The 17,381-nt window shown below is 37.6% G+C and overlaps 1 protein-coding gene across 3 annotated transcripts in view; it reads right to left on the reverse strand.

Annotated features, from left to right (window-relative positions):
• Positions 1–17,381, reverse strand: part of ADGRB3 (adhesion G protein-coupled receptor B3) — a 726,796-nt gene that overhangs the window by 35,434 nt on the left and 673,981 nt on the right. For all 3 annotated transcript variants that reach the window (XM_059400179.1, XM_059400180.1, XM_059400178.1), the window contains 3 exons: positions 6,635–6,730; positions 5,106–5,145; positions 76–719 (listed from right to left, as the gene is read on the reverse strand). In XM_059400179.1, coding sequence (XP_059256162.1) covers positions 76–719; positions 5,106–5,145; positions 6,635–6,730 — 780 coding nt within the window. The remainder of the gene's footprint in view (positions 1–75; positions 720–5,105; positions 5,146–6,634; positions 6,731–17,381) is intronic.

Consider the following 17,381-nt stretch of genomic DNA (forward strand, 5'->3'; position numbering starts at 1 on the left):
TCCAGTGTCCTATGAATCAATTTCTCAAATATCAAATATTTCAAGTATCAAGGAAAGGCTTATTCTATTGCTTACCTCTAATGAGCTCATTGATATCGTTGACCCAGTTTCACTTCTTGATAGTCCTGCATTATCATCCAACTCAGAGGCCATGAAATTCTTCACAGCTGTGCGAGGCTCAAAGGGCAAATTCTGCATGTGTTCCTGGGGTGCAAGGTGTTGATCTAAGTTCATATTGAACTGGTCCATTACAGGGGGATTCATGTTGAATTCGGGATTCACTTTGTAGTGCAATAACCTTTCATGTGGCAAGGTTTCCATGCCAATATTCATTTTGCTTTCCTCTTTCATTGATGGCTGAGTATTTACAGAACTTCTGGGCATCACGATATAGTCACTTTCCATCATTCTTTCTTGAGGATGGACCATGTCCATATCTGCTCCTCTCAAATTGTCATCTGTACATAAGTACACAGTTCTTCGCAATTCACTGTTCTCTTTTTTCAAACACTGATTGCCCAGCTCATTCATACTCATGGGCATGTGCATACCCGTGGGTTGCTGGATAATGACTTTGGAAATGACGTTTCCAGGCAGTGTGGAATAGCTTAGCCCTTCAGGGTTTGTTCCCTTTTCTTCTTCGTCATCGTTAAGAGAAATCCTAGAGAGCGTTCCTGTTATTGTTGCCGCTCGGCAAGGACCGATATCCTTATGAAGAACTGTAAATTAGGAAACAAAAATTCACAGAAGAGAATTAGTGAGTTTTTAGCTTTTCATTACTGCAGTCTGCCATCGCTCTATGAAACAATATCTTTAATCAAATTAAAAAATAATATTAAAATAATTACATATCTATTGCTTGCGGATGGTCCAGATTACTCAATCACTCTTTATTGATTCTGATATGCTTTTATAGATCTCCAGCAGTCCATAGCTAAACACATCCGGAAGTTGTCTAATGGACTTTCAAAAATCTCCATACCCTATTCTTAAACAACTCTGCGTAGCTTTTCAGGGGAAAGGCAGACACCAGAGAAGTTTCTCCACCAGTCTTTTGTAAAGAGTTTTATGAAATCATGGATATAGTCACATAAATTTCACTTTTTCTCAAAGGCTCTTCCCCTAAGGAATTCTACAAGTTCTATTCATTAAAATACTTCTTGAAAGAGGTAATCAATGAGAATTTCATCATACTACATTAGAAATTCCTCCAAAATTATGCACGTTGAAAATTAATGAGCATTCATCTATGAAGTCCATATGGTCAAGGTAGATACAGGGTTCAAAAGTTTTTATCATCTTCAGTTCCATGTGGAGAAAAAAAAGAATTTCTTCACAAGATCAATCCATATGCTCGAATGCCTTTGGGCAGGAGGGGGAGGGTTTGAAATTGCCACTGACTTTAACCGTATGAGCCTCTGAAAACTCAGTTTAATTTTAAGCCTGCAAAATAATGACTTAGAAAAATTGAAAATGCATGATGACTTGTAGTAAGGGAAGGGGAAGAAATGAAAACATAAACCAAATCAAACAAAAACAAACCAATGAAAGAATTCAGAATTTTTAATTAAAATGGATTTTATCATTTTTCTCCTGTCTCTAGCTAAGAAGAAAGTCACACATTATGGTATTGAAAACATATAGAAGAGCACTGTAGGTTGGCTCAATGTCTGCACTTAATGTTGTTCTACCTACAAGGCAGAGCAATTGTCATTGAAAATTTCATTAGGCAGAGACGACTGTAAAGTATTTGGTTCATTGTTTCCTCATGAAAAGTTGCAGATATATTGAAACTTACCCATTTTTATCCAATTTTCAAATAGCACCATAATGATTATTCATTAAAGCAGAGGTTAAAAACCAGAAGATTACGTCTTTCCTGACTACAAAGAAGAGAAGCCTTCAAAATTATTTCAAAACATGCATCATTCAAAAAAACCCACACCATTCATGTAATTATCTTTTATCTTTAGAGATACTGTATTTAATTATTGTACTAGGTCTTCTTATTTCAGACACTAAAAATCACATTAAATCTATATCTACATATAAATTTTTATTAATCCACATTTGGTTGTAAGCTTTTGTATTTATTATACAAAAAAGTAGAATAATTCAGTTTAAAAAAAAGTTACTTCCCAACCTCAGATCAGTAATGAACTGTGGTTGCCAGGAAAAATTTACATAAAATCATTAAGAGAAAAGTATGTTAAATTAATAGACTTAATGACACTTTAAATAAAATACTTTAAAAAATCTCCAAATTCAGGGAAGAATATTTTTAATCTTTAACTGCATGTAAAAACTAATCCAAAATTTGTAGCAGTACAATTTAAAGGCAAGTTATGGGAACTGGTTGGCATATATAGCTTTACACTTTTATGAATGTATTAGAAACTATAAAGGAAATTTTTGTACTGAATATTGATTTTATAATCTGTATTTGTGCAAAATTCATTTAGCTTTATATCAATTAATATGATTTGTAGTCATAGTTCCCATATTTTTATGACATGACACAGCCATCTTTACTGAAAAATTGAATATTTTAAATATTTGAGGAAAGACAGTTATTATGTAGTGTCTACTCCATATGAGAGGTATTTCTGCCTCTTAGACTTGCTTAAAATGGATATCCAAATTTCAAATGGAAAACTAAACAAATGCATACCACCTACACATTACAAACATGATGTTAAAGTGATGGGACTTTTACGAGAAATTAATTAAGTTTAAAAGGCAAAACATACATACTAGCACAGTAAAAGAAAATGCACCTAAGTATTTTGCATAATCAGGTATGTATTCCACCCTTTGGGATAGTGAATTTCAACAAAATTTAGAGGAAGATTACTTGGAGTCCATGAATTGAAACTTTAAAACTGAACTGAACAGAAACCTCTAGGGAAAATTTGAGGCAAATTCCTGATGAGCTCAGTTAAAAGGGGCACCGACAAAAAGAAAAAAGAAAATTACAAGACTATTTTTGAACAAAATAACGGCTCAGGAACACTAAATTCCAGAATGCCACAAAGTCTGGAGAAAAAGGGTAACTTAGCAAGAGAGCAGGATGAATACTGGCGGATGAGACCATGGCTTGGGGAGGATGGTCTAGGACAGCGGCTTTCCGACATCAGCATGCACTCGAGTACCGGGACAACTGGCAAGGACATGGGTAACTACACCCGCCCCACAGGAGATCTGGGGCCTGAAAGTGCACACTCTGAACAGGTTCCCAGGTGCTGCTAACAAGGTTGGTCTGGATAAAACTACTTTGTTCCTCTCCTGGTTCTCTATCAAGGACAACTATAAAGAGTACACCAGAAAAGGCTGAAAGGAAGCTAAACTACATGTGGGAAAATAGGAATTAAATGAATCACTAATTATTTTAAAGAAACTCAGGCTTCTGGAACCCAGACAGATCACATCCATCTTAGAACGCAGATGTAGAACCTGGCACCGTAGCCAGTGATCTTTGAGAAATTATTGAGGGCAGACGGAGCAATGGAAAATGTTTTATCAGTTGTCCAAAAACCGAAATGGCAGACTTTGGAAACCAAACACTAATGAGGCTGTTTCTTAGCAATATTTTGTTAGCTATTCAATAAGAAAGAGTGATTCCTAGCCCCCTACCCCCAGACCCAATGTGGGTTGCCAAGTTATGATAGTTATTCTACCGCTCGGCTATGACTGTACTCTACACAGAGAATTTTCACTGAATTCAGAAATGAGACTATGAACTTGGTCTCTCATGTTTTTGTGATTATGACAACTCTATGATCTTACAACCTGCCAAGATGTTTCATGTTTATGAGGTGAATCTGAAAAGTATTCTTAAAGGGTGGTGGGAGGTGCCCTACTGAGCTCAGCAGGGTTCTACACCCTTTCTCTTCCCATCCAATTCCCCCACTAACAGTGTGAATAGATATTTAGAAGGTATTCTCATCAAATTTTCAATGGCCCCAAAATTTCCAATGGATAGAATGCTAGCCTGAAACTAGCAAAAGAGCAAACAGAGATAAATGCAAGGCCAGATTTTTCTTCCAGGAAAAAACCCAGAACTTTTACTCCATCCTCTACTGGTAACGTCCTGACAACTACAAGAAGTCTTGACAAGTTGACAGTAGTAACAGCACCAGTTGTTATGAAATGCAAATGTAGATAACATTAATATAAGTAAAGAGCCAAGTGTGAGGAATGCTGAATAAGTGTGTACATTTGGGCACCATAATTTAAAATCTACTGACAGACTGGAGGCTCCACGGGCACCGTGCCTGCCCGGGGGGGATACTATGAGCAATGAATGAGGAACCATGGTTTGTTGAGTCTGGAGAAAAAGGGCTTGGACTAGACTAAATGGGATTTGCTTCCAAACATCTGGATATTTGGATAAAGTAGACAGCCACTCTGATTTTAGAAGGCAGTGCTCAAGTCAATGAATACAACATAAAATAAGGTATATTATTATATCTCAATATGCAGAAACATTTGCAACAACTGGAATTATCCAACAAATGGAACACGTAGTTTCCTTTGAAACTCTTGAGTCATCGACTCCTGGTGAAAATTTAGCCCCAGGCTGAGGATAACCATAAGGGACACCATCCATGGGACCCTAGCTCTCTAAAGCAGAGAGCACTGAACAGTTTCTTCTGGGCTCTGCTAAGCAGGTAGCAATGGCAGCAGCTAGGATGCACACACACACACACACACACACACACACACACAATGTATTTCATCCTGGCAACAACCCATAGTCCACAGATGATGAAGTGAGGCACACAGAGGCCAAACTGACTGGCCTTACCCCTGACAACCAGAGAGCAGTGGAATGGAAGTCTTATGTCTCCAAGTCCGTGCTTTCCCATTGTCACTGTGCTTCCTACGAGCCATTCTTCGTTTCTCTGTCAATCCTCATTCCCCCTTCAGCCCCCATCCCGCCCCCTCTACCACGTTCTGCTGCTACAATGCTTTCCTTTTGAGAGATTCTATTTATTCATCCACATGAATAGGTGATGTGTAAACTGTGGCATTTTCATTAAAATCAAAATCATAAAAGTGATTTCACGTCCCTCATGATACTTTCAAAATCCAAATATTCTTACCTGATCGACAAGCAATGTCTACATCCTTTTCAAAGTCTGTCTGTAACAACAAATCACAAGGCATAGAATCAACCTTTAATGAAAACCTTTAATGTGACTTTTACTAACTAGATTAAAGTTTACAGATACCTGACTAGGCAGTACTAGATTATTGTTTTGTGCAAAAGAATTTTCTTGAGGAATAATCAAATTGTTTTCAAGCCTGTTTGTCAGAGACCAAATGTAGAATTAAAGCAGTAGAAAACTGGCATAAAATTTTAATAAAGCAATACACTACTCACTGTCCTCTTCAGTCAGGAGACTGATATCATCTATAAAAGGATAGACCTTCAAGATAATTTCTTAAACCACAAAAAAATGTGTATTATTATGAACATAGTTAATAAATGTCTTTGTTGAACATAGTTAAATAAATGTCTTTGTTTTTTATAAAGTATTCACTTTGAGTACATTGTTTATAATGTAGTATCATATAATATAGCTTTGTCAAACCTTTAATAGTCAAACTAGGCTCTTCTAATGATCCATTTTCATTCAAATTGACAAAAGCCTTTGAGATTTAGGAATTAAAATTGAATATTAAACAACACTCATCTGGTCTACAACTTGCTGGAGTTCACTTTCATCCCTATATTACCCCCAAACAGATCAGTTAATTTCTTTAAATGACAAAATTAAATTAGCCTGTCTTAATTAAATTCTTCTAGTCATATACTGGAAGATATTATTTAGAATTTTTAAAATTTATTTTAATATTTTAAATTAGAAATTTCAGTATTTATCTATTTATTTTAATACAGAATTGGTAATTCCTTCCCAAGCCTTAGTTATTAGTATATCCTTTTGACTATTTTATGTTGTCTAATCCAAAAACACTCATAATAAATTGAATATATGAAAAAAGAAGTCTCTATTTAAACCCTGTTTTTAATGAGTCATAGTTTACATCTTATCTCATTTCTAAAAGACATCAAAGTGCTTTTGCCTATAGGACCCCTTAATCTCAGCAGTCCAGCTCTTGTACAATGACTGACCTTTAATTGGAATTGTGGCCACATCCTTCTGCCTTAGGGCAGTAGTTCTAATCTGAGGCTGCATGTTGGAACCGCCAATACTGGGGTTCCCACCCCAGACATTTTTATTTCACTGGTCTGGAGTGTAGATTCTAAGGCACAGAAAAGGCTAAGCACCACTGCTTTATGGCCAGAAGTGCAGGTCCATAGTGTTCTGGTCTGTAAACAAACATGTTCCTGTGGACAAACATATCCCTTATTCTGTGCAGGGATGAAAATACTCTCTGGTGTTGCACAGAAACCCCACACTCAACATACCAGGAGGCCCATAACAGATCCAGGACTGCTGAGCATTCCGGACAGAACACTTATCTGATAGCTCTAAATACGTTCATGAACTAAAGCCAAAGTCACTCGAAATGGGACTTGGATACTATTTTAGTACTAAGAATATTTTGTTTATTCCTGTCACAAATCATGAATTAATCAACAGTCAGAAGGAAAATGAAAGCTCACCATTATTTGAGCATGCCCATTAGGGAAAGAACTTGAAGAATCAGCATTGATCGGGTCCTGGCAGTTTCTCAATCGGCATCTAAATGCATCCTGAACCTGTAGGGGGGGAGCAGAAACCCATTAATTTTCTTCTCTCTTGGTAATGACCCGATATTGTCTATATTGGTAATCAAATGAGAAATGTTAACTGTCATTGTTTTATATCTAATACCCATTTTGCTTACTTCTTAATACATATGCTAGTATCCCTGGACTTGATGCCACCACATCTATCACTCGCCATAATCTATAGGGGGAGGTGCTGGGAACTCCTCAGTTCTCACCAGGGCTGTGTCTGGCTGAAAAATCAGTAATTCTTGCCAGAAGGCAGATTTATTTTCAGTGTTACAAACAATGTGTATGTCTTTCAAGGGGGATTTCCTATTTGCTACGGCACAATCTTTGTAATAGCTTTAAACACCACAGAATTGAGATTAATCCATGATCTTTTGACTGGAACTGATTTGGGGTTTTCCCTTTATGTCTCATGGAAAGGATCATATTGGGGCAACTATTTCTAGTCTCCCTTCAAGTACCATGTGCCCTGGTGTAAAAGCAAAACACAACGAAACAAAAAGTTAACGAAAGACTCTTTTCCTGGTCATCTTAAAAATAAAAGGAAGAAGATCACTTTGCAAAGACAAATTTCCTTCATAAGCATTCACAATTGGATTCTGAGTAAAGAAACACATAGCATAAGGAAACTTGAAGAACATTAAATCCTTTATGAAGTGAGTGAACATGAATCGACGAATAGCAAACACATAAATCAATGGATAGTTATTCTGATCACATGATGCCGTCGCAGTAACGTGTCCTTCCCACTTCCTGTGGCTCATGAGTCTCCTAACAAGCTATCGATAGGCATCATCACAAGTAGCTTCTTATCCCAGTCAATGACAAGGTCATTTTCCTATTGTGTTGTTTTGATGTCACAAGACTGATATTCCCTGTCTAGTTTATTATGATCTGTTTTATTGGATTAAAAAACAAAGCAGACATGATGTTGCATATGCCGTTTTACCAAAGCGTCGTCCCACAGACAACCAAAGTAAACACATAACAAACGATCTTTACTTCTGAAAAGCAGGGACATAAAATATCCTGTCACTGTTCAGCTGTGAGATGTGTACAGTGGATGTACTGGCCAGAAGAAAACCGAGCCCCTCCCGCCCATGTCCGAAGTTATCATTGCAAGATTTGGAAAGTGACGTGGGGGTTAGTCACCACCACGGAGCCCTGGCCAGCCAGTCCAGGAAGGAGACTTCTGTCTACTTCTTTTTCTCTACCTCAGGTTCTAATTCTGGTGATGTGGCCACTAAGGCTGTGAATTTAGGGAGTGGGGGATGGACTCGACACTCTCCACCTCAGGTTCTAATTCTGGTGATGTGGCCACTAAGGCTGTGAATTTAGGGAGTGGGGGATGGACTCGACACTCTCTCACCTCTTTTCTGTCCTCGGCTGCTAATATTTCTAAACCTGAGATTTACTAGCAAAAAAGAGTGAGGAGTTGCCTGCTATTAATAGGCAAGATAATGTCTTCTTTCCTCCTTTAAAAACATCAATCCAAGTATAGGTTCAGGGAAATCTAGTCTCATCATCTTTTCCTGAAGAACTAGATAAATATTTAGAACTAAACCTTCCAGCATCTCCCTTGAAGGACTCATGACATGAGAAAAGTTAGACTCTTTAGATGCAAATACTTTCAGGATCCTCCTTTTTAGGTTAAGAAGTAATAGGTATAAGTCATGAGTAGTGACACATTAATAATCAAAAATTGGTAATGAGTCTAGTGTTTGTCAGATGATCACTGTTTGCTACACAGAAATTTGCATTGGGGAAAAACACTAAGAAAGAAAAAAGAAAAAGTCCAAAGAACTAACCTCAAAAAAATAGGTATGTGCTAATTTTCTGTTTGTGCCCCAAGGTGACTGATAAGAAACACAATTTATAAAGGTAGCTAAACCATATGTTAGAAATATTGCCTTCCAGGAGTTTGTCACATGAAAGATTTTTTCAAATCTCTTTCTAAATACTAGCATATATAACATATGAAAGTGGCACTTGGTAATACTAAACATTAATTTAACTGGTCCACGCTAACCACTCCATTTTCAGACCTTCAGAGTCTAGCTGTCAGATATTTTTGTCTGACAATGAAATATGGAAAAGCAACTTCTGCTAAGTTTCTCTTCAAAATCTACTACCCTATCGCTTAAAGGAGACATAAAAGAAATCTCTTTTTCATAACATACACATACAAAATCAATACTTCAAAATTACTAAATTCCCAAATACGACAATGGATTAAGGGCATTTCTACCCTGGAGAATGATGTCAGCTTTGTGAATCAGTCAATGCTATTCAGAAGAAACATAAAACAGAAAAGCATAAAAAATCTCCAATAAATTCAAAGTCACTTTAATAGTCACATAAATGCCATAATTTAAGTGCTAGATTCTCTGACACTTTCAGTGCTTCTGTTACCTCTAATGCAGAAAGCTTTGCAGGAGAAATTCTACTTGATTCCGAATGCTCCATTTGATTTTTTTTTTTTTTATTCTTTTATTTTTATTTATTTATTTATTTATTTATTTATTTATTTAATTTTGTATTTTTTATAAACATATATTTTTATCCCCAGGGGTACAGGTCTGTGATTTTTACAAAATCTTAAAAATGCATTCAGGCAATCTAGATGAATTAGCCTTAAATATTTGTCCAACACAGTCAGGGAGGAATGATTAGGCTAGATTTCACAAGGCATATTCCTCATCACAGAAAAAAGGGTTTCAGGAGAGGCAGTACCTGGAAAATTTATCTGTAGCTATTTGGAAACATTTTGATAATTAATTGAATTTTCTATCAAGTAAACAAAAAGACTTATATATCTTTGGTGAATCGATGGGAATTGTACTAGTAGAGAACAACTGGAATTTTTTAAAAAGCAAGTCTGCAAGGACCTTAATTCTAGACAAGAAGAAAGCAAAAAACCAAAGACAGAATCTATATTTGGCTATCCCATCCTGATATTAAAATCTTCTGTGCCAATTTTCATATTTACACTGCAGGACAATAATAGTTTTGGTGTTTCTAGCCTTGTGGTTAAGATTGAAGAAAAACAATTGTTAGAAGATTCACATATTTATCATTTAAACTCATTTACCTGATTTACTGTTTGTGGGGAACAAAGCACTTATTTTAGTTAACAATTTAATTTAAAAATTTTTATATAACTCTTGTAATTTTTTTAAAAACTTACACAAGACCAGGAAATACAATTTTTATTTATTTATTTTTAAGATTTTTGTTTATGCGTCAGAAAAAGCACAAGCTGGGGGAGCGGCAGGCAGAGCAGAGGGAGAAGTTGGCTCCCTGCTGAGCAAGGAGCCCGATGTGGGACTCGATCCCAGGACTCTGGGATCATCATAACCTGAGCCAAAGGCAGACACCGAACTGGCAGAGCCACCCAGGCATCCCAGTAAATGCAGTTTTTAATAAACTCGTCTTGAACAATTAAATGTCTGACATATGATTGCACAATTAAAATCTAGCCTCCAAAATGTCCTCTTTTTACAATACTCTTCCAGTAGGTCTTTAACCTTAACTGGCAGCCAGACAAGGGTTAAAAAGTATTGGGGGAGTAGCAAAGAACAGGTATTTGGGGCACTTTAAGGAAATCTGATATCATGTTGTGAAGTTTAAAAAAAAAAGAATGTCAAAAACAAGGTGAGGGGAAAGAATAAGGAACCAAGGCTGTCTTCTGCAAGTATCCATCAGCGGCACCACCAAAGTCATCCCATCTAGGTCCTGCCGGGGGCTGCTCTAAAAACCTGCAAAGCCACACACCCTTTTATTGTGGATGGTTTCCTGAGTGAGGCATGAATTCAAAGATGTTTGCCAGGGTGTGTCTCGCCTCAGTGTCCCCCACCCCCCACAGAACAGCGGTCTGCATCCTCTCAGGAGCAGCAAGACCAGAGCTTCTCGGTTGGTCCTCGCTCTGAAGGCAGCTGGCAGAGTGTCACTGTGAAAGTTGGTGCCAGATTTAGAGATTGCTGGGGAAGAGCACCGAGCAATGCTTGGCAGCGTTGCAATTGAGAGAAACCTCACGGCAAGAGCTGCACTGTTTGAAACGGGCTCTGGATTTAGCTACCAAGCAGCTCAGACCCCAAATCTTTATCTTTTAAGAAGGCAGTTTTACCTCCCGTTATTCTTGATTTTCTATTCGTGAGGGTCATTTTAAGACAAGCAAAAAAATTAAGTTTCATCCTTATAATTATTTGCGATTGTTAGCTTGTTGGTGGGGGGGGGATTTCTTATGCATTCTATTTTTTTCCTGGATCTAAGGTCTACTATTGTTTCTATTGATTCATATGAAATAAGTGACTCAGGTCTTTTTAATCATATTAAATTCCATATAATTTAATCATTAAATGAACCAGGAAGATTATTCTCAATTTCATGTATATTATGCCAACTGACATAAATAACACAAATGACTTCACATTATGAAAGCATTACATGACTTCTCTGATAGCAAAGGAAATAAAAATGGTTTGTCCCTTGCTTTACATGGAAGGGAAAATAGGGACTTTACTCCTAAATTTCAGTCCTAACGACTTTCGTCTACTGGAATTTTTTTTTAAAGATTTATTTATTTATTTATTTGACTGAGAGAGACTACAAGTAGGCAGAGAGGCAGGCAGAGAGAGAGAGGAAGGGAAGCAGGCTCCCCGCTGAGCAGAGAGCCCGACCTGGGACTGGATCCCAGGACCCTGAGATCATGACCCAAGCCGAAGGCAGCAGCTTAACCCACTGAGCCACCCAGGTGCCCGTTACTGGCATTTTTGAACACCTAAAGGATCTATCACTTTCAAAACTGTTGCAGCTTTTTACCTTGTTTTGTACCAGTTTGGGGGGTTACAGTAAGCTCCCCTAGAGGACATGTCACATATATGAACTGAAAAAACGGAGCACCACTTCTTTAGCATGCAAATGAGAAAAGGAGGAAGGGAAGTTCTATGTCAGACACCCCAGCTAAGGTCTTCACAGAAGATACTTAATTTTAGTATCATGCCACCCATTTCAAGGCAGAAAATGAAAACTTAATTCTGACCTCTATTCCAGACACATTCAACTTTCTGCCACCAGTTTAACAATGTTGCAAGGTGGGATCCCAGGGAACCCGGAGGAGTGGGAAGTAGGATTTGCCTATCCTTGTGGCCAGATATACTCAGAAGAATTTTAAGTAAAGCAAGCCCAGGTTGGATGCCACCTGGCAGACATGCCTGAGTTTGCCAATCTCTGCCATGCACTCTGTGTCTCAATTTGTTCACTGATGCCACTTGATTCATCTGATTTCATGCGGGCGCCTGGGTGGCTCAGTGGGTTAAAGCCTCTGCCTTAGGCTCAGGTCATGATCTCAGGGTCCTGGGATAGAGTCCCGCATTGGCTCTCTGCTCAGCAGGGAGCCTGCTTCCTCCTCTCTCTCTCTGCCTGCCTCTCTGCCTACTACTTGTGATCTCTGTCTGTAAAAACAAAAACAAAAACAAAAAACAAAAAACAACACACAAAAAAACAAACCAAAAAAACCCACATCTGATTTCATGCTGTGGTTAAAGCTCCTAGATCTCTGCCTGGGTTTGGAGGACCACAGGTGCATATTAAGACTGATGAAAATATTCATAATATAATTGTGATTATGCTCAGGTCAGGAAAACCTAATCTGAAGGGAGAGGTAGGATTTATAAGAAATGGAATAAGGGAGGCTGGTGATTTCTGGGAATAAGTACATAGGAATAGAAGCATATGATCCTTGTTCATGTATGTCACATCCATGTTCCTAGTTAAAGGCACTCTTCATGCTTTCCATTCTCTGTTCTGATAAAATTCAGCTTCATTGCAGTACCGTGAGCCATTCTCCCATTCCCAGAAAAGAAACACAAGAAACAAAATGATCTTTAAATGTATTTCTTCTTGAACTTTCAATTCAGCCTGACAAAGAAAAGGCTCTTAGCAACCCACTCCCTTTTCCCTTAAATCTTTATCCTTCTGAGCAACTGAGAATCTTAGAATCAGTGGCACCCTGAGCCTCCCAACCTGGACCACTCACTAACTCTACGAAATCTACTGAACTTCTTCATGACATGACACACAGTGGCCTCTTAGCATGGCCACTGAACAGCCCAATGACAGAGCTCTAAAAACATCACTTAATCAATGCTATGCACTCAAATGTTGTCAGTACTGTCTTTCTCTTGGGGTTGCAGTTATAAACTTTTTTTTTTTTTTTAAATCACTCTAGTATGTAGGATCACATCACTTGCTTCATGCCTCCATGTATCCCAGATGGTCTCAGAGAGGACTATTCTATATTCACCGCAGGCTCCATTCCATGGAAATCTCATGCCTAATAATCTCTCTCCATCTTCCCTTACATGAAACTTTCACTTCTTAATCCTCTGACCCTATTTTTCTGCTTAGGACCCACTGCATTCTGAAGTCTTCTATCACACACTCCAGAGGCCAATTGAAACTCCTGCCCTCCCTCATTAAGGGCGTGCACAGATTGGCGCTTCCGTAAGCACTTCCGTAATGATGAGTCATACCTAATTTCCCTGTAAATAGTCAGGCTTGGAGACTCATGCAACTCTCAATCTGAACTATATTATATGCAGTATGACCTCTTTTCCAACTGCTCTCTAGTTATTTCACTGCTATTGTCTATTGTCTTCATTTATTTTTTTTAATGATTTGGGGGAGAACATTTGTTTTAGATGAGATCAGTAAGGATGCTCGTCTGTTTTATATATTCACAGTCATGTACTTGTGACTTGTGACTTTCCAAATTGGAAATTGGAAGGAAAAAAAAAAGGCAGAGGGAAATGAGAGGAAGAGAGGAAGAGGGAAAGAAAGAAAGAGAAAGCTGTTCATGTTTATTTCAAGCACTTTGTTACAAAATTGCTTCCTGGGTTTGGATGAAGTTTCTGGGACCTCATCTGGTGCAGCCTAGACCTCCTGCCTGTGCTGGGGAAAAGAGGAACTTGGCCCTTCTACTGCCACTACAGAGTGCCATGGACCCTCACACACTGATACAACAAAGTCATCTATTTAAGCACTTGCCTCTTTCCTTCCATTTAGTGAAAGGGTTTTATTGTAGCTTATTTTGTATCACAATCTTGTTATTTTCCCCCTCTGACATTAAGCTGTAAGATTGTCTTAGAGCCAGGCACAGCCAGAGACAGGAGAAATGAGAAGAATGTGCAGGCACCAAGAAAGTGGTTTCCTAGCAACAGTAACTATTTCAAAGGTTTCATAACTTGTGTAGTTTGAATTTCCATAGCAATGTGGAGAATAGTAAATAGTAGATGTCGTTATGTGTTTAATGCAAATGAATTCTAATCAAGGAATGATGAATAAATGAAGAAAGCATCTATATTTATTCTATTAGATTCTGTCTTATTAGGCATTACACATATTAGCTTCTAAGATTTATGTTTTGTTGCTGCAAGTGATGTGTGATAAATCATTTTTTTTCTTATTCCCTCTTTTTGTTTTCTCTTTTGTCAGAAGCATCTACCAAAGCAATTCAATAGACAGAGTTGCTCCAGAAGACAAAATTGTATTTTCAAGAATACAAATTTTATGAAATTTATATATTGAGATGTCAATCTGGAGGTTGCAACAAATTGTTATGCAAATAATCAATTTGCTTTTTTTTTTTTTTTTTTAATGTGGAATATAATTGAGTTGCCAGAACCAAAGTGATCATTTTTCTCTTCCCTTCTGACGTGAAATGATTTGGTTTTAAAACTGGATCCACTAAAAGCAAAGGCACATTTAGAATAAATCAAGCCTCATACACATCACATTTAAAATGCCTGTTATACTATTTTGTTTCTTTTCTCTTTCTTCAACTGAGAGGCCATATTCCTCCCTTGTGCATACCCACCTCCTTCACAGGAAGATTACAAAGGTAAATATAGGAAAAGGCTTTTGGATTCATATTGGAAGAATCATTAAAGACTATAAATGACCAAATTATGTTACTGCAAGTCAGAAATACACAGGAAAAAAAAAGTGTATCTGTATCCAGTCTTTCTCTAAATTGAAGGAAATATTTCTTACACTGCTTATACATTTTTAATGAAGAAAATTCCATACAAATCATCCTGAGTTATTGTAAAAAATATTTTAAAGTGAAAAAGGCAGTAGAGGTAAAATTGTATTCCTAAAATCTCCTATAGGATTATCAGGTAGTTTGACAGGCGTCATTACCCAGTATTTTATAGGTAGCTATCTAGACCATTTGCTTTGGTGTATTTTTATGGAACTTCTGTTCAGAGGAGACACTGAGGATATGGGAAGATGCTCCTCTTCTCCTGGACTATGCTTAAAGTTAGCACAGTGTGATCACAGCTAATATGAGACAGACTTATTACTGGTGTGTTAGGCCATACACAGTTAGAAGGTCAAGATGAGTTTCTCTGAACCCAATGAGGCCTTCTTTGGATGTGGTCCTTGGGATTTGCAAAACCTTTTTAAACAAGGTTCTTTTGTTTTTTTTTTTTTTTCAGTAAAAACATCCTTTGAGAAATTCTGAGAGATTTGCCCTATAACTGACATCTGCTCTGTGTACTTACAGCAGTGTTACAGGGTATTTTTAAAGTCAATGCGAAAATAATGGATATGTGATTCTTCATTTCAGGTTTTGGAAATGAGAGTGATGACACTCTGCCATTCATTTATCAGCTATAAAACTATTCAATTTGAACTAATCATTGAAAATGCAATCATAACAGGGCCAATATTCATACTTTGACTCCCTATTAAAAGAGGAAACATATATTTACAGATATCTACTTAGCAGAAGCTTTTATTATAGGATTTGATTTAATTACCCTTAAATCATGTTTTTTTTTTTTTAAAGATTTTATTTATTTATTTGACAGAGAGAAATCACAAGTAGATGGAGAGGCAGGCAGAGAGAGAGGAAGGGAAGCAGGCTCCCCGCTGAGCAGAGAGCCTGATGCGGGACTCGATCCCAAGACCCTGAGACCATGACCCGACCCGAAGGCAGTGGCTTAACCCACTGAGCCACCCAGGTGCCCCTTAAATCATGTTTTTGATGGTTATTAGTCCAATTAGCAACTATGGAAAAGTTCTGATGGAAATAAATTTGTATGCCAAATATTTTTCTTCATGTAAGGAGCAAAAATTTGATGATAAACCATCAAAATATCTGTCATTTTAAAACCTGAATATTTTTAACATAGCCTAGGGCTATGTCCAAAGCATATTTCTGAAGAAAAAGAGAGGCTTATTTAGAGATAGGATACTTTTCTCCTCTTTAACACCTACAGTGTTATTATTGTCTGAAAACTGCATAAATGTATTATGTATCTTGCTTAAAACCCACAACTGTTCATCCTTAATTGTCAATCAAAAATGCATCCTGTGTCTATTTGCTTAGAACAGTTTTGTTACATAAACACATTACAGATAATGCAGAAGACCCACAAGGCAGCTATCGTTGGAGAATTACACAGCCCTAAATTGTTCAATTTCCCCTTAACTTTTACTTAATTTGGGTCTACAAAGGATTGAATACTTGCAATATTTTTAATACCGATATTCTAGGTAGAAATTTGTGATGAGGGAATTAAAGGGCTTGGCAACTATAAGCTAAATCATATTTTTAAATGATGAAATATTGCCTCCTTTGTAATGTGAAGTCACTCTTCTTTTCATCATATAATGTTCTTGGAATACACATGTAGGTTTATTGCTGACATCTGTACCTTACTGAAGCAGCTCAGAAATATTGTTCTCCCCATCTGGTAAACCTTCGGTTACCTTCACATATCACTGTAAAAACTGTGTGGTGTGCAGTCATACACACATGAGTCTTTCTGCAATGTGCACATCATAATAAAGTTTTCAAACAAGCTGGATAATGAGAAATGACAGTGTAGGCCATTTCCTCAAAATTACTGGCATGGCACTGTGTCATTGTGTTTTAGTTGCCACTGTCCCCAGAGTAAACACAAAAATGACTCATAAACCTTGTAAACACTGTGTCAGTGCTTGCAAGCACTCGGCATAATTTTTGCACTGGTTGGAAAACAATATTTTCTCACAAAACAAATCACGTCCGACATCTATCACTGCTCAGTGGATTCGGTGCAGGTTAGTGTCTCAACTCATGAAGGAGGACTTGTTTTCCTCACTGCTGACAATAAACCTCAACCATGACCTGGAAAAATGCTGTGATTTTAGATCTGTAGTTCCTGGGGACAATTACCGCTTTTGTGTTGCATTGTGTACATTTTATTTTTAAGTATAAACATCCATCTCAAAATCACACACCTTTAGCAACCTTAATTTAGTATAGAGACACAAAAACCATTTGGTAATCCTCAACATTTTCTATTTAAAATGTAATAAGTATGAAGGAATGGGGATATGCTGTGTGCCGAAGCAGCTGGGAATGGGTTTAAGAGATATCTTTGTATTACATTTATGAACTACACCTCTTAAAAATATGCCACCCCAGGGGTGCCTGGGTGGCTCAGCGGGTTAAGCCGCTGCCTTTGGCTCAGGTCATGATCTCAGGGTCCTGGGATCGAGCCCCGCATAGGACTCTCTGCTCAGCAGGGAGTCTGCTTTCCCTTCTCTCTCTGCCTACTTGTGATCTCTCTCTCTCTGT

Source organism: Mustela nigripes, chromosome 5 (assembly GCF_022355385.1).
Source record: "Mustela nigripes isolate SB6536 chromosome 5, MUSNIG.SB6536, whole genome shotgun sequence".
NCBI classification, from domain to species: Eukaryota; Metazoa; Chordata; class Mammalia; order Carnivora; family Mustelidae; genus Mustela; species Mustela nigripes.